At 44.3% G+C, this 25569-nt stretch overlaps 1 protein-coding gene across 1 annotated transcript in view; it reads right to left on the bottom strand.

Moving 5' to 3' along the window:
* The window catches only part of KL (klotho), a 47585-nt gene extending 25671 nt beyond the window's left edge, over positions 1-21914 (bottom strand). Inside the window, exon 1 of the mRNA XM_070407496.1 lies at positions 21102-21914. Coding sequence (XP_070263597.1) covers positions 21102-21914 — 813 coding nt within the window. The remainder of the gene's footprint in view (positions 1-21101) is intronic.
* Positions 21915-25569: the final 3655 nt, after the last annotated feature.

Raw genomic sequence — 25569 nt, 5'->3', positions numbered from 1 at the left:
GGCCGCTGGCAACAGTAAATCCTCAGCAATGGTGTGAGGTTTCATAGCTCTGGCGATTCTGAGTGCCACCAAATATGAAGCTTCAACGTGAGTGCTTAGGAGCCAGTGGTTCCAGATTATGAGAGAGATCCCAGATTGGAGAGGGTGCAGGTCAGGCTGAGGGACCTCCCCCCACATGCATGAATTTTGTGCACCGGGCCTTTAGTATAACCATATGCATGTATTTTTGTGTGTTGGTTCTTTTGCTCTATATTATATTTTAGAAGTTAATCCATTCTGTGATGTAAAACACTAGTTTATTCCTTTTATAGCTGAATCTTATTGCAATATATACGTAGACCACAGTGTTTATACATAACTCCTGTTGATGGACATTTGTGTTGTTTTCAGTATTTTGCTATTGTGAATAAAGCTACTTTAAACATTATTTAACAAATCATTTGGTAAGTTTTTATCTTGATACTAGCGACCCGATGCATGAAATTCATGCATGGGGGAGGGGGTTCCTCAGCCCAGCCTGCACCCTCTCCAATCCGGGATCCCTCTTGTAATCCAGAACCACTGGCTCCTAAGCGCTCACCTGCCTGCCTGCCTGATGCCCCTAACTGCTCCCCTGCCGGCCTGATGGTCCTAACTGCTCTCCCCTCCTGGCCTGATCACCCAAACTGCTTAACTGCTCTCCCCTCCTGGCCTGATCACCCTGCCTAACTGCCACATTCTTTCTTCTGCCTTCTCCCTTCTGCCTTCTCTTGCACGGTGCCAGCCTTCTCACCTTCTCCCTTCTGCTTGCTCCTGCATGGTGCCAGCCTTCTCACCTTCTCCCTTGTGCCTTCTCCCGTGGTGCCACACACCCTTTAGTCACCTCAGGCTGGTCCTGCATTCTCCCAGCGCCTCCCCGCTTCTGCCTCATCTCTGGAGCAACGCCCTGCAGCTTGCATAGGAGCTAATAAAGAGCTAATATGCTAATAGTCAGGTCGTGACTAGTTACGGCATCCTGGCCTAATTTGCATATTACTTCTCTCTCTCTCTCTCTCTCTCTCTCTCTATATATATATATATATCCTATCTAATAATAGACAAACATGGTAATTGACTGTACCTTTGCTACGCCTCCCATTGGCTAATCAGCATGATATGCAAATTAACCACCAGCAAAGATGGTAGCTAATTTGCATACTGCAGGCAGGGCAGGACAACGAGAGCCGCCATCCGGGCCCCCATGTGCCACCTAAGCCCCGCCCCAGCCGGGACCCCCGTGTGTGGCCCAGGAGGCAGGGTTTGGTAGCACAAACGTGCCACCTAAGCCCCGCCCCCATCCATGACCCCCATGTGCAGCCCTGGGTGGACGGGACCCCAGTGTGCAACCCTGGGTGGGCGGAACCCCCGTGTGCAGTCCTGGGCAGCGGGGATTGGTGGCACGATCGGCCCGAGGAATCCCTATTCTTGCAAGGGCTGCTGGGAGCCCGATCAGAGACACAAACATGCAGGCCCGGCACCCAGCAGCCCCAAGCCCTGCCATTACGGTGCTGGGGCTGCTGGGGGAATCAGAGACACAAACCCGCAGGCCCTGCACCCAGCAGACCCAAGGCCAGCCACCACGGTGCTGGGGCTGCTGGAGGCTGGATGAGAGACACAACACACAGGAGGGCCCGGCACCCAGCAGACCCAAGCCCTGCCACCATGGCGCTGGGGCTGCTAGGGGCTGGATCAGAGGCACAAACCCACAGGGGGGCCCTGAACCCAGCAGCCCCAAAGCCCACCACCTCACCTCGGCGCTGGGGCTGCTGAGGGCAGGATCAGAGACACAAACCCTGCGAGCCCAGCACAGGATGGGTGCTCTGCTCCAGGTAAAGTGCTTTCCCTCCAACCCAGCTCTTCCTGGGAGTCTGGCGTGGAGGGCGCTCTCCCTGGGAACCCGGAAATCTGCCTCTGGGGCAACTGTGCAGCAGCCACACCTGGAGAGCCACAGAGAGGGTGACCTACCCATGCGGATGTGTACACTGGCGGAGGCCACACAGCTGCCATAGTTGAAGTCATCCTTGATGTAGGAGCGGGGGTAGTGGGGATCAGAGTGGGCCAGGTTGGCAATGGAACCCCAGCTCCCCACTGAATGACTAGAGCACACGGTCCTCAGTCACTTCCTGAGCAGCAGTCAGCCCCGACCAGGGATCAACCCGAAACCTAAGTAGGTGCCCTGGCAGAATGGAACCCAAACCTTTGCTGTAGCAGAGGAGCTCTGACCCACAGCAGGGGCCAGGGCAGCTGGCGAGTGCAGTGGCGGTGGTGGGAGCCTTCTCGGCAGCACTAAGGAGCAGCAAGCCAAATGGTAGGAAGCAGCAAGCAGGTGGGCGGTAAGGAGGGAGGGGTCCCGGACTGGGAGAGGGCACAGGCCGGGCTAAGGGATGCCCCCCCCCCCAATCCCCAGTGCATGAATTTCATGCACTGGGCCTCTATTGTGTGTATATATATATATATATATAGAGAGAGAGAGAGAGAGAGAGAGAGAGAGAGAGAGATTATATAAGTCTTTTTGTGGGCTTCCTCATTTCTCTTGTGTGTGAAATTGCTGAATTGGAAAGAAGGCCTATGCTTAATTTATAACAAAGTGCCAGAGAATTTTCAAAAATGGTGGTACTATTTATATTTCTACCAGCATTGTATGAAGTTCCAGTTGCTTTTCATCCATGTCAGATTTTGTCATCAGTCTTTAACTGCAGATACTTCAGTGGATGTGATTGGACATTGTGGTTTTATTTTTAGTTTCCATGATAATGTTGACGTTGAGAATTGGTGTAGATGCTCTTGTGAAATGTCCATTCAAAACTCTTGTTCCTGGTAGGGAAAAGGGTACTGTTTCTTTTTTAAACAATTTAAATGTTTTATTGTATTACATAAGTCTCCTTTTTCCCCATTGACCACTACTCAGGCTTCCACACCCTCCAGCACATGCCCTCACCTCCCACCCCCTGTCTGTGTCCATTGGTTATGCTCATATGCATGCATACAACTCCTTTGGTTGATCTCTTACCCTCTCACCCCCGCCTTCCATCATAGGTTGGACAGTGTTCAATGCTTCTATGACTCTGGTTCTATTTCTGTTCATCAGTTTATGTTGTTCATTATACTCCACAAATGAGTGAGATCATGTGATATTTATCTTTCTCTGACTGGCTTATTTCACTTAGCATAATGCTCTCCAGTTCCATCCATGCTGTTGCAAATGGTAAGAATTCCTTCTTTTTTACAGCAGTGTAGTATTCTATTGTGTAGATATACCACAGTACATCTGATGGGCACTTAGGCTGTTTCCAAATCTTAGCTATTGTAAATTGTGCTGCTATGAACATAGGGGTTCATATATCCTTTCTGTTTGGTGTTTCTCTTTTCTTGAGATATATTCCTAGAAGTGGGATAACTGGGTCAAATAGAAGTTCCATTTCTATATTTTTGAGGAAACTCTATAGTATTTTCCACAGTGGCTGCACCAGTCTGCATTCCCACCAGCAGTGCAAGAGAGTTACTTTTTCTCTGCATCCTCGCCAGTACTTGTCATTTGTTGATGATAGCCATTCTGACAGGTGTGAGATGGTACCTAATTGTTATTTTGATTTACATATCTTGGATGATTAGTGACTTTGAGCATGTTTCCATATGTAAAATCAAGTTGCAACTTGAGTAGAACCATCAACCGAGTGAGGAACTTTCATGTCACCCGAGTTCCTCTTGCCTTAAAGAGTGGAGTAGAAGCTGGAGGACCCCACAAGAGCTACAGTAAGGAAAGACTTTATCCTGAGAAGAAATGTGACTTGGAATACCCTTCTAATTCTAGCATTCTAATCATCAAATAAAAGTGCACTTGTAGACATGGAAATGTTTGCTTAGCCAGTATATTTAAATTTAATGTATATCACTGCTTTTAGTTTATTTTCAATATTTTATCTAACTACTAGGTGTACCAGTTAATAATGCCAATTTTTTCAATAGGTGGAGTTACACATATGTTGCTATATATGCGATTTGATATGTATGCTATTTTGTTGTATTGACAACAAGCTTTAAAACTTCATATGTCAATTTTTCTGAAAGTGTTAATATCATAGATATTTTTATGCTTAAAAATGTTGAATTTTGTGCCAAAAAACAGCATTTGCGGGAAGTTTTAATTCATTACTTTATTTTGAAGAAAAAGTTATTGTATACTTTGGGAAGCTTATGGTGAACATGCTCCACCTCAAGATACTTGTGAATGCTGGTTTAAACTCTTTAAAAGTGATGATTTTGATGTGAAAGACAAAGAACATCCAGATCAACCGAAAAAGTTTGAAGACCAACAATTACAAGCATTATTGAATGGAGATGCGTGTAAAACTCAAAAACAACTTGCAGAAAGTTTAAACATTGCTCAGCAAACAATTTCTGATCTTTTACAAGCAATGGGAAATATTTTAAAGGAAGGAAAATGGGTGCCACATCAATTGAATGAAAGACAAATGGAAAACCTAAAAGTCATCAGTAAAATGCTGCTTCAACTGCACGAAAAAAAATCTTCTTTGCATCGAATTGTGACTGTCAATGAAAAGTGGATTTATTTTGAAAATCCCAAATGCACAAAACCATGGGTTGATCCAGGTCAACCATCAACATCAACTGCAAGGCCAAATTGCTTCAGAAAGAAGACAATGCCCTGTGTTTGGAGGGATCAGGAAGGTGTGGTGTGTTATGAGCTTCTAAAACCAGGTGAAGCCATTAATACTGATCGCTACTGACAACAAATAGTCAATTTGAACAACACTTTAATTGTGAAACAACCAGAATGTGCCAGAAGACACGGCAAAGTAATTTTGCTTCATGATGACACACCATCACACACTTTAAAACCAGTTAAAGACACGTTAAAAGATCTTGCCTGGGAAGTATTAACCCACCTGCTGTATTCACCAGACCTTGCTCCTTCAGATTACCACTTGTTCCGATTGATGGCACACGCACTTTTTGAGCAGCACTTCAAAACATACGAAGAAGTAGAAAATTGGGTCTCTGAATGGTTTGTCTCAAAACAAGAAAAGTTCTATTGGAATGTTATCCACAGATTACCTGAAAGATGGGGGAAATGTGTAGCTAGCGATGGACATTACTTTGGATAAAGCACTTTTGGTGTTTCTCTTGAAATTATCATGTTTTCTTTGATTACAAAATCCGCCATTATTAACCGGTACACCTAGTATAACGATATTGATTCATGGATGATGTTCTGACATCCATACTCTGAACAATAATGTTATTGATAAAAAAAAATATATTCAGAGTGGGGCTATAAGAGTTCACTAAATATTTATCTTTTGTTGATATAACAAATTATATCAGTCATATACTGAGTATACTTCTTTTAAACATCAAGTTGTGTCCAGTCCTGGCCCATGTTGCTCAGTTGGTTACGCGAAATCCTGTGCATTAAAGCCTGCTGGTTTGATTCCCAGTCAGGGCACATGCCTGGGTTGTGGACTCTATCCCTGGTAGGAGGCTTGCAGGAGGCAGCCCATCGATGTTTCTCTCTCACATCAATTTTTGTCTCTCCTTCTCTGTTTTTCTCTCTCTAAAAACCAATTTTATAAAATTTTTAATTAAAAAAACAACAACATCAAGCTGTATCCAGAAAAGTTACGTGGTAATACTGTGTTTTATGTAAAATCAGTTATTTCAAAATTATTTTAAAGTATTTGGTCAAATGCTACTAAAAATATTGCAAAGACTTCATCCCACTGAATGCTACAAGTTGCAATGAAAAAGTTAAGTGAGACAACAATTTCATTTCTTCTAAAATAGCTTAAGAGGATAATTTCTCCAGTACTTTTGCCATTATTATTATTATTATTATTATTGACAATAAATTAATACCTCAACTCACTTTTGTAGAGCTCTTTATTTTTTCTAAAACATGTTGACATACATGATTTTGTTTTAATTCTCAAGATATATCTGGGAGGTAGGTAGTGTGACAGAGATGGTTGGTTGCCCCGAATGAGCTGTTCTCATCTGATTTCAACATAATAGAATTATTCTCTGAGCACAGGGCTCCACAGCAGACAATAATTCCCCGGCTCCTTACACCATGTGACTGGGTCCTTCCAATAGGATGTGAGTGGAAGGGATAATACAGCCTCCAGGTCGGCCACATTCTTCCTCTTCCCCTCCTTCCCTGTGTACTGGAGGAAATTGGGATATTATTTGCCCTGGGGATGCACAAAGGTCATATACCTATCTAGGCAGAAATTTTTTTCCATTCTTCCTCACTCTGAAATTCCTTCCTAGACATAAGTGAGAAAGCAGACTGTAACTATCCAATTTGCAAGAAAGAAAAAGGGCATATTAAAACAAGTACAGATTATTTTACATTACATTTATTCCTTCATTAAAACTTGTATTGAATATTTACTCTGTTCCCAGGGCTGAGATAAACACTTAAAATTTAAAAATAAGTGATATTATTTATTCCTCTCTGATCTCAATGAATTACAAATGAGCACATGATCTGCTCTGCTTGTTGTTATCACTAAATGGAAGTATTTATGTCAACTCTTCGGAGGATAAATGTGAGTTTATCCCTAGATAGCAGGGAGAAGAGGTATAGTGAAACTTTGGATTAATTTTGTACCAAGGTATATCAAGATAAGAGTATATAAAAGGTAGAATATGCTTATCTGTTTAAGTAGAAATTGGAAATATCAGTTTCTTCAGAAGATTTTATCTTGGAGGATTCAGTAACAGTATGTATTTTTATTTACTCATTCTTTTATTTCTTTTTTTTTTTTTTCTCTGTTCATAAGGTTTTTATTCATTTGATTTTTAGGTTCATTTGTTTTGACTTTGTTGTCATAATTTTTTAGCTCCTCCTCCTCCTCCTCCCTTCAGCATTTCATATAATGCTGGTTTGGTGGTGATGAACTCCTTTAGTGCTGGGGTCCAATCCCAGCAGGTCCAGGGGTCCCCAAAGGTGTGGACGGAGTCGGCGAAGAAGGAAGGACACGGAGACAGCGTTCAGTCCATCAGCATAGCCATGTTCTCTAGCAAGGTTCTCTCTCCAGGTTGTATGTCCATGTTCTCTCGATAGGTTCTCCAGATTCTCCAGCCAGGTTCTGTCCAGGTTCTCCTGCCATGTTCTGTCTAGGTTCTCCAGCCAGGTTCTGTAGCCAGGTTCTGTCCAGGATCTCCAGCCAGGTTCTGTAGCCATGTTCTCTCACTAGGTTCTCCATCCAGCTTCTCCAGGTTCTCCTGCCATGTTCTGTCTAGGTTCTCCAGCCAAGATCTGTAGCCAGGTTCTGTCCAGGATCTTTTGCCATGTTCTCTCCCTAGGTTCTGTCTCTAGGTTCTTCAGCCAGGTTCTCTCCCTAGGTTCTATTTCTAGGTTCTGTGTCTAGGTTCTGTATTGGATCTCCAGCCAAGTCCTGTCTCTAGGTTCTGTCTCTCCAAGTTCTGTGTCCAGGTTCTGTTGCAAGGTTCTCTAGCCAGGTTCTCCAGCCAGGTTCGGTCGCCAGGTTCTTTAGCCAGGTTCTATCCAGGTTCTTTTGCCATGTTCTGTTTAGGTTCTCCAGTGAAGTTCTGTAGCCAGGTTCTGTCCAGGATCTTTTGCCATGTTCTCTGGCTAGGTTCTGGTTAGGATCTGATGAGGATCTGATGAGGATCTGATGTGGATCTGATCCATTCTTTTATTTCTTGTCCTTCTAATAGATATGTATTCTATTCTCCTACAGCCAAAATTTATGTTATGCTTTAAAAGATAACATTCATTGAAAGAAAGGCACCTTTTATACAAAATAATTATAATAAAATTCTGACTTAGAGCATTGTATTGTTTGAAAAATTAAGATAAATCAGAAGACGTTTGTGTGCAAAAGTCATGACTAATAACATATCCAGGTAACGTAGCTATACATTCATTAAATTTATACTTAAGAAGTGCACATTGACATTATTTGAATGCTTAGTAGTCTGTATATTGCCTCTTTTCTTCAACTCAAAATAATTGACATTGTTAAATATTGCTACGATTTTAAAATCATTTTATTATTCCTTTCTATTCTTAATTTTTTTCTTGGACTTGACTGTAACCTTCAAAAAACACTATGTTCAATCAGATATTCAAGGGGGAGTGAGTCAAGCTCTTTGAGAGATATTTTATCTATTTCTGATTAAACATATAATTGAATTTTGTAGTATTCTGTAAAATACATTGTTTCAACTCAGTTGATTATTCCATCCATGTACTAAACACATTTTAATTAAAAGAAAATTGGTATAGCCCTTGCCAATTTGGCTCAGTGGATAAAGCGTCAGCCTGCAAACTGAAGAGTCCCAGGTTTGATTCCAGTCAAGGGCACATGCCTGGGTTGCAGGCTCCATCCCCAGTAGGGGGCATGCAGGGGGCAGCCAATCAATGATTCTCTTTCATCATTGATATTTCTCTCTCTCCCTCTCCCTTCCTCTCTGAAATCAATAAAAATATATTTGGGAAAAAAAGAAAATTGGTATAGTGATTCCCAAAAGTACATAGCATATATAATTTGAGCATGTATCTAGCAGGTATATTGCCTCTCCTATTACTTGGGGAGTGAAAATTCAACCAGATAACAAAGCCACTTCCAATTCATGTTCCTAAAGCCAGCCAGAAGACTTTCCCCACCTCCCGTTTTGAAAACTTCTTCATAAAGTTCTATACTGATTATAGATAGTTTTATAATTATTTGGAAATTTTTACAATAGAATGATCAATTTGATGATGAACCTTAAGCTTATACTGAAAATATTAAATTCTGCCCCATTATGTTTATTGATTTTCCTTTCTGGTTAGGATTTAGTACTTCCCAATAGAAAGTAGCCAGAAAGACTGAGAAAGAGAGCAAATCCTGGAAGCATCCTTCACAAAGCCAGAGTCAGGCTATTAAATAGTTATAAGTCATTCACTGAGCACCTACCAAGAGCAAGAGGGAATTTTATTTTTTATTTTTTTAAAAATAAATCTTTATTTTTCCTCTTTTTTCCCCTATAGTTCCCCGCCACCCGGTTCCCACCCCCCCTCATGCCCTTACCACCCCCCCACTGTCCTCATTCATAGGTGTACGATTTTTGTCCAGTCTCTCCCCCCACCCCCCACACTCCCTTCCCCCCGAGAATTGTCAGTCCAGCCCCTGATTCTATTATATTCACCAGCTTATTCTGTTCATCAGATTTTTTATTCACTTGATTTTTAGATTCATTGTTGATAGATATGTATTTGTTGTCATTTTGTTGTTCATAATTTTTATCTTAACCTTTTTCTTGTTCTTTCTCTTCTTAAAGAATACCCTTCAGCATTTCATATAATATTGGTTTGGTGGTGATGAACTCCTTTTGCTTTTTCTTGTCTGTGAAGCTATTTTTCTGACTTTCAATTCTAAATGATAGCTTTGCTGGGTAGAGTAATCTTGGTTGTAGGTTCTTGTTATTCATCACTTTGAATATTTCTTGCCACTCCCTTCTGGCCTGCATAGTTTCTGTTGAGAAATCCGCTGACAGTCATATGGGTACTCCCTTGTAGGTAACTAACTGTTTTTCTCTTGCTGCTTTTAAGATTCTCTCTTTGTCTTTTGCCCTTGGCATTTTAATTATGATGTGTCTTGGTGTGGTCCTCTCTGGATTCCTCTTGCTTGGGGTTCTCTGCACTTTCTGTGAACTTGTAAGTCTATTTCTTTCACTAGATAGAGGAAGTTTTCTGTCATTATTTCCTCAAATAGGTTTTCAATATCTTGCTCTCTTCTTCTGGCACCCCCATAATTCAGATGTTGGTATGCTTGAAGTTGTCCCAGAGGCTCATTACACTATCTTCATATTTTTGTATTCTTTTTGCTTTTTGCTTTTCCGGTTGGGTGTTTTTTGCTTCTTCGTATTTCAAATCTTTGACTTGATTCTAGGGATCCTCTAGTCTGCTGTTGGATCTCTGTATATTATTCTTTATTTTAGTCAGTGTATGCTTAATTTCTAATTGGTCCTTTCTCATATCCTTGAGGGTCTCACTAAATTTCTTGGAGGTTTCTAGAAGATTCTTGAGTAGCCTTATAACCATAGTTTTGAACTCTATATCCAGTATTTTGCTTTCCTCCATTTCTTTCATTTGTGACATATTTTTTCTCCACATTTTGGCTGCTTCCCTGTGTTGATAGAGTGGCTTTGTGTGCTAGGTGTCTTATAGGGCTCAGTGGCTCAGCCTCCCCAATTACCTGAGGTGGACACTCTTGGTGCACCCCTTTGTGGGCTGTGTGCACAGTCTTGTTGTAGTTAAGCCTTGATTGCTGTTGATATCACTGGGAGGAATTGACCACCAGGCCAATTGGCTGTGAGGACCAGCCATGTCTATAATGGGAGAACTGCTGTGCTGAGGACACCCTTATGGGGCAGGTCTTGCTTCAGTGGAGCTTTGGTGCTCACTGAGTCTGTCCCTTGAGTGTGTCTCTTATGGATATGAAGAGTTGTAATCTGCTATGGTCACACACACTGACTCCTGAGTACACAGGCTCTTGGATCTCCAAGGAGGTGCAAAGTCAGCCACTGCCTCAGGCCACCCAGCAGGAGCTTCAGAGATATCTGCAGATTCCTCCTCTTTGTCTGGAGTTTGGAGGTGCCCAGATGAGGCCCAGCTGTGTAGCAGTGCAGGCTGCTGTCAAGCCTTAGGCCCTCTTTTGGAAGCTCTGGGGCTCTCTGACCCAGTTGCAGTTTGTTAGGTTTTAGGTGGTGAGAACACAGGCCATTCATATGCAAAAGCCGCTGTGCACAGCTGGGTGGGGTTGTAAATTGGGTGGGGTGGGGTCTCATGAAATCACCAGGGCAGAGCAAACATCAGTGGCTGCCAGTAAGCCCTGCATCGGAGAGGTCCCTGTGGTCCCCAAGTCTCCCTGTTCTGTGCCCCATGCAGGAACAATGATCACTGCAAGCACCTCTGAGAGAAAGCCACCCTCATGTTCCTGCCCGATGCCAGACAGTCCAGTCTCTCCCTGTATGAGTCTGGGTCACCAGAGTCTCACCTGGAACTGGAGTTCAGAGCAATTGGGAGCTTGTATCTGCCTCGGGATTAAAAAAGAGAACAGCGCACCCAGTTGCTGGCCCATTTTGCGTGTGCCTCCATACCTCCTACCAGTCTCAAAGGGATTTTTCTCTTTCCTTCTTGTTGTTGAACTTCCACTCATCCAGCCTTCCCGTGGTTCTGGATGATATCCATTTTGTCTTTTAGTTATAGTTTTGATGTAGTTGTGCGAGACAGGAAGTACGGGTGTGTACCTATGATGCCATGTTGGTTCCTCCAAGAGGGAATTTTAGAATAGATGAAGTGAACATGGTTTCCTCACTTAAGGAATTGCCTAGCAAGTGGAGTGGTGTAAGGAGGCAAATGGTTAAATAAGGGAACAATGTAATGTGGTAGGAGCCATCACAATAAAGCATTATGGGAATACATAAAAGAAAGAAATAACATTCAGGTGTGGGGTCAAAGGCAGCAAATTTGCTGGTTCTTGAAGAAAAGGTGAGATTTTCATAAACAAGGAACTTTATCTTGTTCCCATTGTTAGGTCACTGAAGGAGGAAAGCACGAGACCAGAGTGGTGAGGGATTACGAATTTATTCGATCATCCACACACCAGGTGGCTGAGCCTGGATGGCTCCAGCACCCAGTGACTGGAATCAGTGGCTTTTAAAGGACTTTTGGTGGGCTTTTTTCTTGGTGGAGACTTCTTTATGCATACCCGGAGGGGAGATAATGGAATGTGGTCACCACAAGTAAAATGTGGTCTTCAGCAAAGTGAATGTCCATAGTGAAATGACTTAAAAAGCCAGTTCCCGGGGGGAAGGGTATCAGTTCAATTGCTCGATCAAACCTAACATTCCAGCCTTTTTATTTTATGGAATAGGGATGAAGGTCATATCTTCTGTAATTACTTCCTGCTGAGGTGGGATGTTGAGATCACAGGGAAATGGACTTTGATAGTAGTGGGCTGGATGAGGGGTCGCAGCAGCATGATTTCCCCAAGAGACTGGTTGGTGAAGTCTTGAAAGTGGTCCTGTTGAGTGACTTGGGAGGCAAAAGCTGGTCCTGAGGCTACCACAGTGTCACTTGTCCAGTTTTGCTGCTTTTCTAGGCCTGGAGCTGAAATACAACTGAGACCTAGATGTTATCTTTAGGGAGGGTGGGGAAGATTAGGGGTCTCAGTTGCCTGACCAGTGATATGAAAGGGGAAGATAGGTTACCCTGGGGGTGAGGTTCTTGTTTTCCCAGTTTTGCCCCTTGCTGGGCATCCACAGTTTTATTGTAGGCCCTGAGACAGGGTTTCAAAACAGGTAGAGCAGTGGTTAAGCTCCCTGTGGCAATTCCAACCCCTGATGTGATGCCAAGGGTTATTAGGAGAGGGATTATCTGGACTCCTCTTTTGTGTCAGATATGATGGGTTACGGGGATAGACAAAGACTGATTATTGAGGGCTACATCTACATTGGGTGAGAGACAAGAGTACAGATTTCTGTCCAGCTGATAGGGTGATAGATGTATGTGTTTTCCCCACAGAGGAAGAAAAATCCCTGATCATGGAGACAAACTGAAAAATGTAAGAGGAAAGGTGGACTAAAGGGTATGAGATTCCCTTTCCTGGTTCCACGCTCCAAGCTGAGAGGGTACTCACCATGGCACTACCAATAAGGGGTGACAGATGACTGGTTGAGATTTTATTGCAGTGCAAGTGGGCAGGAACACTAGAATGGGCTGTTATTCAAGGGAAAAGAAAAGGGGAAGGAAAGGAGCAGTTGAAGCCAGGAGCCTGGATGGTTGGATAAGAAGTAAGACAGATTGTCTGTGATCAATTAGTTGTAAGACACCACTGCATTCAGACCAGCCAAATTTAGTACTTTAAATTTCCTGAGGTTATAATCTACCACTCCCTGGCTTAACTTCTTATTTTTACTGAACCTTAATTCTTGCTGTTTTACTTTTAAACCTCAAATTGCTACATTAAAAACTTTTACTTTCTTTCAAATAGAGCAACCAGCTTGATTACCTTCCAGAAAAAACAGGTAGGACAGAGATATGCTGGCCAATACTGCAATGCATACATCTCAAGTAAAAGTAACTTTCTTTTTACTTATGGTGTCTCATTAATGGTGAGATTTAATGCTTAAATAATAACTTTTAGTTTATTCTGTAAATAGTAGTGGAAGAGATTTTTAAATTCCTTCTTTTTAAGCTTAAATTTACTTCTAAACAGTATTCTTTTTTGGCTAGTGCTCATTTGCATATATTGGCAAATTTTACTTTGGACTTTACTAGAACCAGTTGCTCATAAAATATTGGCTTCTCATATGAATGAGTTTATCTGAGACCTTGATTATATTGTGAAAAGCTAACTTACCCAAGTAATTAAAGTATGCTACTTTATTGAAAAAGCAAAGTAAGCAAACCTATATATTTGACCCATGAAGTACAGATGCCACCCCTGCCCCTATCCCCCCTAGCCAATCTGAAGAGCAGTCTGGGTGGGGGTCTGAGGCATTATGTATGCTTCTGTCTTAAAATTCCGCTGCTGAATATTCTGGTTTAGCTTAAGAAGTACCCAGCAACCTTGTCCTGCCAGGCTTGGAGACTGAAACTTTAGGCTTTCTTGCTCAGAGTAAAATGGTCCTTTTACAATTCTTGTAAATAGTTAACTTTAGAACTTATTTCTTTCTTTCAACATTTCTCTTTTCCTTCTCATCACATATGCAACCTTCACAAATTTCACACTTTTAAATTAGCCTTCAAACCTTCTATGTCCTTCAAAAATGCAAAACATGCCTCAGACCTTCCGTTAAGTATTTCTACTCTAATATTCTTTCTTTCTGTCATACCTTCAGCAACTTGTACAGACCTTTTCTTTCTTTCTTTCTTTTAATGTATTAGAATTCTTCACTGGTAGAAACCTTAATTTTTCAATGATAACCAAAAAGTAAACAGCCAACATTTCTTAGATTGACATTTATCAACACACTTTAAACACACTCTTACTTTCAAGAAAATATACATTCAACAAAGTACAAGAGGCCTTCTGTAATAAAAAATAAGAGCAGGCGAATTAAAACATGTCTAGCAATCAATGTTTCAGTATTGTATGCTATTTTAAAATATTTAGATGTTTATCATTTAACCTAGCAATGCTCCAAAGTCTTTAAGTTAATAAAACTTTGGAAAATTATGTATAGGTATATGAGGCTGGAGAAAAGTCAGGGGGAGGAGGGAGCAGTCCCTGCAGCCTGTTCCTAGATCTCTAGCTGCTTGGATTCAAAAATGCTAGATTTTTCCTTAGAGATAACATGCTAAGGTTTGGTAGATAATGAGCTCAGTTTCTGATAATAGCCGGACTGTTAAGTAAGCATGTGCAGAAAGTTGTTCTTTGGGAAAGGTGGGGGTAGCGGGGGGAGTGAGAAGGTGCTGAGGTCAGAGCAGTTTTCAGATCATTAAAGGGGTGAGAATGTTGGCCTTGGTAACTAAAGGCTCAGTGAGGGGGTTCCTTTGTCATATCATGTCATCGAGGAGCTTTGCAAGAAGACTAAAGTTGTGAACCTGGAGGCGAGAGTATCCACTGAGCCTGAGAAAGGAGAAAATTTCTTATTCAGAGGAGGGAACAGTCATGGAGGAGATAAGGAGATAAGGTGTTTAGAGTCCAAGGAATGACTCGGCTTTGTGGGGTGACAGTGTGAAATTGAGGTAGGTGACTGTGGTTTGGGACAACTGGGTTTTATGAGGGAATGTATGGTAGCCCTGGCCAGGCACCGAGGTAGAATGAGAAAAGAGTGAATGGGGGAATTTAGTAAGCTGCAGTGTAGAGGAAAGGTGGCTAATGGCTGTGAGACTAATCTGTCAACCCCCATAATAGAGACTGAGGAGGGGACAAGGGTCCCAGCAAATTCAGAGAGGGCAGAGTAAGTGGCCTCAGTGTAAATTGAAAAGGAGATTGGCTTACCTGCCAACACAGTTGTTACCCAAGGTTCTGTCCTGGTGATGTAAGTCTGTGGGGCCCTGTCAGGGCCTGGGCAGCTTCTTTGGTGGCCAGTCCCAGGAGGTCTGGGAGCTCCAAACCGGATCCAGAGGGAGGCCTTGCTGGACTGGCTGAGGTCCGACCCAGCGGGCCAGACTACAGTCTGATTTCCAGTGGCCTTCCCTTCCACACCTTGGGCAGGGCCCAGGCAGGAGTCTCGGATTTGAGCAGGACTTGGTTCAGTGTCCTTCCTTATTGCATATGAAGCATGAGCCTCATGCTTAGCCCCTGACTTACCTGCAGTTGGAGGACCGGCACTTTGTTTGGGGTTTATGAGAGTTGTGGCTAGGAGCTGGAAGGCCTCATTCTGGGCCTCAGCCTTGGCCTGATCTCGCCTTTGTTTTTGGATTTGGGTCTCCTAGTCTCTATTATTAAAGACCTTAAAGGTCAGGTTAACGAGGTTTTTTTGAGGGGTTTGTGGACCTGTGTCTATTTTTCGAAGTTTATGGTGTGTGTCAGGGGCTGATTGGGATATAAAATGGGTGTTCAGAAGAAGGGCTCCTTCTAGGGAGGTGGAGTCTAAGGTGGTAAATTTCTGTAAGGCCTCCATGAGGCAGGAGAGAAGGAGAGCTGGGTTTTTGTCAGGGCCCTGAGTGATTTCATTAAGTTTGTCAAATTCCTTAGTAAAGATGATCAGGTCAGTGGAAAAAGATCTGAGATGTCTCTCAATCTGTGCAAGGTCAGACACAGAGAATGGGACGTGGACTCAGACTATGTCCTCAGTTCCTGCTGCCTCCCTCAGGGGTGGAATTGGCGTGGGAATAGAAGAGGCTGTTGAGGAAGGCAGTCTTTGGGTGGCCTGAGAACAAGTGTTAGATAGGAAAAGGCTGTTTTGGAGCTCAAGTTCTCAGGATTTGGGCTCTCGGACTGGGGGAGAAGGTGGTTGCTGGTTAGGGAATCTACTGCAGGGGAGGGAGGGGAGGAAGTGGAGGTTGGTGGTCTGCTAGGTCAAGAGTAGATTCAGAATCAGAAGGGTTAGGGTTAAGATGTTTTGTGTGAAGGAGAAAGATCTGATGGGTAGAGCAGGATTGAGAGAAATGATTGGGACTGAAGGGTAAAAAAAGGCCTGGAATCTCTGACCATTTTCCATTGCAGTGACAGCAATTATCTAAATTGTTCAGTGTGTTAAAATTGAAAGAGCTATTTTCAGGCCATTGAGACTTATTATCTAGTTTATGTTGTGGCCAAACAGTGTTACAAAATAAAGTGAGGTGGTTGGGCATGATCTCCCCCGAGACTGTGCAGAGGGAGTGTGGTGTGGCCCACGAGACAGGAAGGGTGTGTGACAGACCACAAATCCAAAGGTGACTGTTTAGGGCAGGCGTCCCTGCTGCTAAACAAATCACCATTAGAAATGAGAGGTGACCCTCTGGACTGGGCATCCCCAATCCAGAAGGACCCAAAGCCAAACGGCTGAGGAATCTTCTGGCCTAGTGCTAGGAATTTCAAGATGAGAGACTTCCAAGAAGTCAGTGAGAGAGAGTGGGCAGAAGACCCGAGACGAGGGGAATTGTGGAACGTCACTCACCTAGAGAAGATTGGCCGGTGTGGGATGGAAGGTCAGCAATGGAGGAGAGATTCCAGGTCCGGTGTCCTCCTTGGCTGGCTGGAGGGGACCCATAAGGGAGGGAGACCTGATCGAGGCTGGCAATCGAGTCATCCGAGTAGGATTTGGAGGTAAGCCCAGGACGAGCTGCTGCTGCCTATTGCTCTCCGAGTAGCAAACTTGGGGTGACCGAAGCCAGGATGATGGCTCCTCTCCCCATGGAACCCTCCCGGGTTTCTGGCAACAAATGTTAGATTGCCGAAGGAGGAACGCACGAGACCAGAGTGGTGAAGGATCACAAATTTATTCAATCATCCGCACACCAGGTGGCTGATCCTGGATGGCTCCAGCACCCAGTAACTGGAGTCAGCAGCTTTTAAAGGACTTTTGGCAGGCTTTTTTCTTGGTGGAGACTTCTTTATGCATACCCGGAGGGGAGATAATAGAATGTGGTCACCACAAGTGAAATGTGGTCTCAGCAAAGGGAATGTCCATAGTGAAATGACCTGAAAAGCCAGTTCGCGGGGGAAGGGTATCAGTTCAATTGCTTGATCAAACCTAACACCCATATAACAGTATCCTTGAGAATACCCATCACTGTACACTGCAGCAGGTGAGGGCAGAAGCAAGGGCATCAGCTAGGAAACTATTCCAATTATCCAGGGAGAATTTGATGGGTGCTCTAACTGTAGTTTTAGATAGGGAGAGAAATGGTTGGATTCTGGATATATTTTGAAAGTAGTTGGAGCTGTTGGAGCTGTTGATGGATTCAAAATAAGACATGAGATAAAAGGAGGATGTAAGGTTTGTGACTCCACCCACCTGAAAGAGCAAAATTGCCACAACGAAGATGGGGAAAAACAGGAGTTTGCATTTGGATGTGTTCAATGTGACATGCCTACTGGACATCTAAGTAGATAAGACAGTAGTCTACTTATATCCAGAGTTCAGAGAAGTTCTGGCTGGAGACTCAAAGTTTGCAGTCATCAGGATATAGAGAGTATTCAAGAAATCACTTGGAGTGAATCTAGAGAAGAGGCCCCAGGGCAAAGTCCTAGGCGTGTCAATATTAGAGGCAAGGTGAGGAGGCATAAGCAAAGGGGACTGAGAAGGGATCACCAGTGAGCTGAGAGGAGAAGAGAGAATAGGGTTCTGGAAGTAAAGTTGAGGTGTGTCAAGAAAGAGAGAAGAGTGGCTAGATAAATATTGCAGACAGGTCGGCTAAGACATGAGCATGGCTGTTAATGTGTATGTTAATTTCAATACCAGTCATGTTTGTACTTTGCATGAGTGCCCAAAGTAATATCTCCCGGCCTCACCTCCTTAAGTGAAATAAGTTGTCTTTTTCCATAGGTGCCCTCTACAAACATTGGCATGACTCCATGGGAGGCCCATGTGTATCTTCAATTCAGTCCTGGTCCTCTCAGAAACCCATGGGCAGAACAAAAAACTCAGAGGCTGAATTCCCAACTACAGGCCTCAATGCTAGTTTTGCAGAGGTCCTCAAAAAAATCTTTCAAGATCTGTGAAGGCACACAGTCCCTCTTCAAGTCTGAGAGAGAGGTGTGTTCTCTTTCTGTGTTATGCGCAGATGAGCAAAGCAATCCAGCCTCCCAGAGCTCTTCAGGGAAATTCTTTCAGTTCTAAGTGCTGTGTCTCTTCTCTCTTCTCTCTTCTCTCTTCTCTCTTCTCTCTTCTCTCTTCTCTCTTCTCTCTTCTCTCTTCTCTCTTCTCTCTTCTCTCTTCTCTCTTCTCTCTTCTCTCTTCTCCCCTCTCTCTCTTCCCGTCAAGGTTTATCCCAGTATCAGGAACCCACAAAAGATTCCCCCCCTTTATTCATTCTATAGTTTGGCCTGCCTCTGTCCTCCAGCCCAACAATAATTCTTAAATCTCGGGGCAGGTGCGGGGGGGAGGTCGCACATGTAAAATTTCCAGTGTCCCCAGGGGGTATCCTTACCCAATTTTTAAAGGAGTGGAAGCACAGTACGGAACCGAAGGGGAGGGATGCTGGCCAACTTTATCCTTCAGCAGCATCAGATCCCCAAATGCAAATGAAATGTGAGGAACTCAGTGGCCCCTAACAACAATATTTAAGCCCCAGCTGAAATGTTCTATTAACAAAACTTGCAGAATATGTTTTATCTCTTCAAGTAAGGTCAAAACTTACCTATTCCCCCTCTCTGCAACACTACAGCAAGAAAGAATATTAAAAACAGAATTAAAATATCTAATGAAAAGATTAATTTAAGATATTCTTTGATAATGACAACTTACTTCATAAGATACAAAAGTGACTAAATTCCAAACCAAAGAAATTTGAAAGCAAAAGTAATGTTTTACAACTAGTATTTTGATTGCAGAATCAGCAAAAGCAAGCTTCACCTGTCACTAATTTCCTATGAATTCAGAGTCCACTGCATTCCTGGGAAGGGTGGTTAGTGTTTGGCAACTGTGTGTGTGTGTGTGTGTGTGTGTGTAAGGATCCCAAAATATAACTGAAAAGTTCATCAAAGAGCTGAGAGTGGGCACAAGAATCAAGAGCATGCTATGTAAAATACCAGAGTACAAGAAGGCTCCTGCTGTCTCAGTACCTTACTTTACATATGAAATAATCATGTAAGTCACTAAAATAGCAACTGATGACTTTTGTATACATATGGAGTTTATTACATGCATTCTAAAAATATAACTCATGTGATTTAAATCTAAAGTGGTGATTTTGCAGAAATGGTCTATTTGGTCTTCCAGCTGGTCCACGAATCTCTTATTTTTTTCTGGTATGGACCGAAATTTGCTTATGTCTTCCTCAGAAGAGGGACCAGTTCTCACAATTTTTCTATCACCAACCATAAACAGGTGGTCCTTATGATATTTTGTTTGATTCCTTAAAAGGATGGCCAAACTGAAAAGTTTATTAGCATTGTTCTGAAGTATGTTAATGAAAAGATATATATCAATATGAAATCACTAACATCTCAATTTTTTTCAAACAAATCCAGCATGCTTTTATGATCTATGGTAGCAGATTTTGTGGAGCTGACATACAATGTATTTAGTCATTATTACAACATCACTGGAAGCTCAGAGCACTAAGCCAATTCAATAACCCATATGTGATGCCTCAATTATCTACAGCTTCAATTAAAAGTATTCAGAAGTGTTCTGTCTTTAATTTGTTCAAAATGCATGGCTTAATTCTTAGTGAGTCACCAAAATACAGTACCAAAAGTTAAACATTTGCCCTAACTGGTTTGGCTCAGTGGGTAGGAGCGTCAGCCTGCGGACTGAAGGGTCCCGGGTTCGATTCCAGTCAAGGGCACGTGCCTGGGTTGCGGGCTTAATCCTCATTAGGGGACATGCAAGAGGCAGCCAATCAATGACTCTCTCTCATCATTGATGTTTCTATCTCTCTCTCCCTCTCCCTTCCTCTCTGAAATCAATAAAGATAGTTTTAAAAAAAGTTAAACATTTGAACACTTTTATTAAAATATTTGTACATACACATAAAATATTCTCTTGATACAAAACTATACAAAGTGTACCAACAACTGACATCATTATAAATGAACGCTCAAATCAATGAGACCTAATCTTGAACACTAAGAAGAAAAAGGAGGAAGAATTTTTTGAGACAACTTGATCGTAGCATATCAACACTTTGTACTGTCAAATATTATGAAGCTTTTTGTACAACGGTGTTCAAATCATTTTTTTTTCAGATTAAGAATATCTTCCGGAGGAATCCTTCCAATTGACGAGAGCATCATGGAAACACACTTGGAGGACATCTGTAGTTATGTGCTTTTATGGCTAGCTTTGTTTAAAATTGTTTTAGGGTTTTTCACACCCCTGCCAATTAAATAAGATTAGACAGAAAGAACTTCCAAAGACATGTAAACCCAGCTCTCCACGATATGCGATTTTGACACCTCTGCATTGCTGCGCTGTGCACTGAGTCATAAGCAACACAGATCTTACTGGATTAACATTGAACTCCTGCCATCTCCACAAACCCTAGCAGAGTAAAGCTGTCTCCGCAGCTTCTGAACAAACTTGGTCTTTCATTCACCCTCCTCATCCTCCCCATAGCAACTATTAATAAATCCTCCCGCCTTACATTGGGAGATTTCTCTACACCCAGAGAAAGGAACTCCCTTTTCTCCAGGAGAAACTGATTCCATTATCTTCCTGACAAATGGTCTCCAAAGGGCACTCACTCTGGGCACTCATTGGCGCGCCCACTGCGGAGTTTCCTTCCCATTCCAAACTCCACGCCCTCCAAAGAAAGCCTAAACTGCTCGGTCTCTTCCCCCCACTTCACACACCCCCAAATCCCCCGCACCGCACCGCACTGCCCGACACGCCTCCTGCGACTCCCGAGTGATCACACAAACATCTCAGGCACCCCTCTTGACCCTGGAGTCTCCAGAGGCTCTGTCCCCGGCGTGGCCCTCCGCCTGGCCCCTCGAACTCACCAACAGGAGGTTGTGCGCCACCAGGTATCCGAGCCGAGCGCTACCCTGGACGCCGGGGGCCAGGCGCCCAGTGGCGTAGCCATGCCAGGCCACCACGTAGGGATTGTCGATAGTGATCCAGTACTTGACCTGGCCACCAAAGTGGCGGAAGCAGAGCTCGGCGAAATCCCTGAAGTGGTCCGCCAAGGCGAGGTTGGCCCAGCCGCCATAGGCGTCTTGCAGATGCTGGGGCAGGTCCCAATGGTACAGGGTGACCACAGGCTGCACTCCTAGCTCCCGCAGCCGCTCCAGCAGGCGTCGGTAGTAGCGCAGCCCTTCGCGGTTGGGGGTGCCCGCGCTGCCATTGGGGAGCACTCGCGCCCACGAGATGGAGAAGCGGTAGTGGGTGACCCCGAGCTCACGCAGTCCCTCCGTGTCGCGAAAGACGTTGTTGTAGCTGTCGCTGGCCACGTCCCCGGTGGCGGGCAAGGACTGTGACAGGGCACCCGACGGCAGACCGGCTACCGGGGGGTCTCCAGGGAGTGTTGGGGGTGAGTGGGTGAACTTGTCCCAGATGGACTCGCCCTTGCCGTGCTGCCGCCAGCCGCCTTCTGTCTGGTAGGCAGCGGTGCCCACAGCCCAGAAGAAGCCGTCGGGGAAGGTGTCATGGAGGAGGCCAGCATCCTCGGGGGCCAGAGGGCGCGCGAAGCGGGCCCAAGTCTGCACACCGTCTCCAGGTTCAGCGCGCAGAAGGCGACCGCCCAGGGCCAACAGCAGCAGCAGCGGCGGCAGCGGTGGCGACCGCGGACAGCGTGGCGGGGCGCGGGCCGGCATACTGCTTGTGATCCGGGCCCCGGGGCCCCCGCGCCATCCCTTTATGCTCGCGCCCCACCGCGCCGCCCACCCCGCGCCGGCGTGCCCACCCCCGCTTCCCGGGGGGCCGGGTTGGCAATAATTACCTGAGAGCCGGCGCCTGCCCCGCCTTGCAAAGGGCGGAGGGGGGAGACAAGGGCGCAAAGACCAGCAGTTGCCAGCGGGAAGGGGAGCGACCGCCTGCAAGGGGCAGCAAGCTCCGCTCCCGGTCGTCAGAGAAAAGGCACCTGTTCCTCGCTGTGCCTGGGAGCCACAGAGGATGTTTGGGCGACCTAAGTTCTCTGTGCGCTGCCTTCTCTTTCCCACCTCCTCGCGCTCCAGGAAGAATCCGAGGAGTGGGTGTTGGTCCGGGAGGTAAATGCAGCCAACCAACTTTGCCTGAGTCTGGCGCGGGGGTCTTTGCCAGCCTCATGGGTCCGCCGACCTGGAGGCACCAACTTTCTCTTTTCTACCCCTGGGAGGCCAAGAAAAGCTTTAGATTGACGTGACTGGAGCCAATTAGGAATTGGCTGAAGCCATATTGGGATGGCAAGGTGGGGAGACTTATGTCGGAACTTTGAATGTTGAGAGACAAGGAATGGAGGTGGACTTTCCTTAAAGCCTTTATGTGAGAACCAGGCACTTGCGCAGGGCCAATGGCTGTCCTCCAGGCCCCACTCTAGGAAGCCCTGGAGGAAGTCATAGGAGCTGTATGGTTGTCTTGGGACTCTCCCTTTACTGTTATTTATTTATTTTAGTTGAAAAGTCATTCTTATTGAGGAATTTGGAGGGAAAGTCTCATAATAGTAAAAATACTAAAGTTGAATGTAAAAAAAAAACAAAACGCAATGGTGCTGCGCAGTGCCTGGCCAGGAGGCGGAGGGCGCAGGCTGGGCGGCAGGAGAGAAGCTTCCAGGAGAAGGCGCTACCAGGGGAAGCGTCGGGGAGGGGAGAGAGAGTGAGGGTTCTTCTCTAAGATTAGCCCCAAATGCACATGAACAGCATAATATACAGCGACGGGCTCAGCCTGCTCCTGCTCGGCCAGCCTCAGCCTAGCCCGCCTTGGGACTGCCACTTGGCCCCACGGAGAGAGAGGGGGCCGGGCCAGCATGCCACAACCGGGTTGCTTCTGGTGCCTCTGGCTGTGCAGGGAGAGGTGACAACATGGGACAGCTGGCGAGAGGGGCTGAGGGGGCACGGGCAGAGCCCACTGGACCCCCAATGGCAAGTGGCTGCAGAAGTCCTCAGCGTTTCCTATGCGACTCTCGTCCGAAGACCGAGGACACGTCTGGAGAACTGAGTGAAATAAATTAAGAAAAACCGCAGGACAACCTTCCTTCTGAGTGCGGACAGCTCTGCCCACAGCATGAAGGCCTTCTCTTGCGTGCTAGGAGGAGTGTGGTTCTCCAAACGCATCCAGAGAGCAACAAAGATCATCGCTGCGGGCTCCCTCCCGACCTACGGAGGTGGCGTCCAGTCTGTGGCACCCATGTGGATCCACCAGCGCCGGGTTGGCCCTCCTCTCTGGCTGAGAAGAACTGTGGGAAGTGGGGCCTTGTTGTCTTGGAGTTAGCAGGGAACTTGTCTATGTAAAGTTTTGCTGGAGCCAGAGGTTCCTGGATCCCAAAATGTCTCTGAGCTGTGAAGGGAGAGAGAAGGAGGGATTTAACACAAGCATCCACTCCCTGTGCAACAAAATAGGATCAGGACATCTTTCCAGTTGCCAAAGAGGCCTTTGGACAGCTGTGGAGACACTTTGTCCATTTGAGTATGTGTGTATGTGAAGCCTGGTCTCCACCTTTGTGATCTTGGCCAGGACAAACTTTAGGATCCTCATCTATCAAATGGAGACAGCTGACTTGTTGGTCCTGCCACCTTAGAGGCTCGTGGAGCTCAAATGAAAAATGTGCACACAGATGATTCAAACATGAAGCATCCAGACAAGTGTAAGATCTTACTAATAAATACCTTTACCTCCCATTCCAGGACCTTGTGCCCCAGTCTCCACACACTGGCACTGTGTTGAATGATGAAGAACCTCACAGAGGTACATCCATCTTGTCCATTGATCATCCCTGCGCTGTTTCATACACACTTAAAATCAGTAAAGTCTTAAATATTACAGATTAAGGTACTTTTTTTAATCCTCTTAAAATGAAAGCACAAGAAATGTATTTCAATATTGTATTAAATACTCCCAACTGCAACTAGCATATAGCATATATTTTCATAATTAGTAAGATTAAGCCATCAGACTGGAACAAGAATTATTGCCATTCTTACACGTGGCATTTCTATTTTTCAATAAACATAAAATAAAAAACAATGACACTTCAGCAATTAAAAAAATTACATCACTCAACTGCACAGTCACACTCTCTTCCAGCTAAATTAAAAAGCTTCTACTAGTATGTCTGCATGCAGGATCATATTTCCTTTCTAGAGCTGAAGATTGGAGTGTTTGCTGCTTTGTAGCTTGTTAAGTTTCTATTAAAAATGCTTCATGGGTTTCATGGAAAATAGCTTAGGCAAAGTGTTCACTTATTGATGTGTGGTCTGTTTGCTCAGGACATATTGTATCTATTGCTACTTTTATTTAACCAACAGTAAAAAAAAAAAATTTTAAGGCTTTTTTAATTTTTATTTTTTAGAACAATGATTTACAAAAAGGACTAAGTTGACTAAATTCTTCACATTTAAAGTTTATGCCTCCCTGTGGGTGTAGGGAAAGACATATATCCCCTAATGATTTCAGCATTTGCAGAGATGTTCCAAGGTGATAGTTAATTTAATCCAATGATAAAGATTATATGATAATTAAACTTTCTTCCCAGAACTCCATGTTATCAAAGTTTTGTTGACAGTTATGTTCTAGATTCCTGAAGTGTGACTAACGGCTACTACTTACTCCTCATTTGTTCTGTTTTATTTTGGTTCTTACTTTTCACAGCCACCTTTGAACATCTAAAATGTGGCTTTTATTCAATGCTTTGTTCTCCCCCAAATAAGACTTTTAATACTTGTTGTGCTTTGAATATGAAGATAAAGTTCTTGCTGCATTGAAGGAAAGGAAAATTTTAAATTTACTTACTGACTTTTGCCAGGGTGATGATTTTCAACAACCTAAATGTGGTCATCAAGCTGAAACATTTCTTCATCACTCCTTTCTGACCAGTTCTTCTCCTGTGTGTTCTTGGGATCCAGAGGCCTCCCTGGCCAAGGTAATAGAAGGAGGCTCACTGACCTACATAGGCCAAATTACATCTCCAACTTCACACCTCACCAGCCACAGACACTTGGCCTCACTGAGGAGTTACTGACATCATCACCAATACTGAGCAACAATCATGGGCAAAACCACCATGAGAAGCTTAAGACTTCAAAATATAGAAGACAACTGCTGCCCTCAAAGGCAATATTGGATTAGAGAACCAGGATAAAGGAAGTGACAATAAATAAGTTGTTTCTGTTTCCCTAACCGGTTTGGCTCAGTGAATAGAGTGCCAGCCTGTGGACTGAAAGGTCCCAGGTTCAATTCCGGTCAAGGGCATGTACCTTGGTTTCGGGCACATCCCCAGTAGGAGGTGTGCAGGAGGCAGCTGATTGATATTTCTCTCTCATTGATGTTTCTAACTCT

Source organism: Myotis yumanensis, unplaced genomic scaffold, assembly GCF_028538775.1.
Source record: "Myotis yumanensis isolate MYYU_CA2020_CCGP unplaced genomic scaffold, mMyoYum1.0.hap1 SCAF_3, whole genome shotgun sequence".
NCBI classification, from domain to species: domain Eukaryota; kingdom Metazoa; phylum Chordata; class Mammalia; order Chiroptera; family Vespertilionidae; genus Myotis; species Myotis yumanensis.
This window is presented reverse-complemented; position numbering and strand designations above follow the sequence as displayed.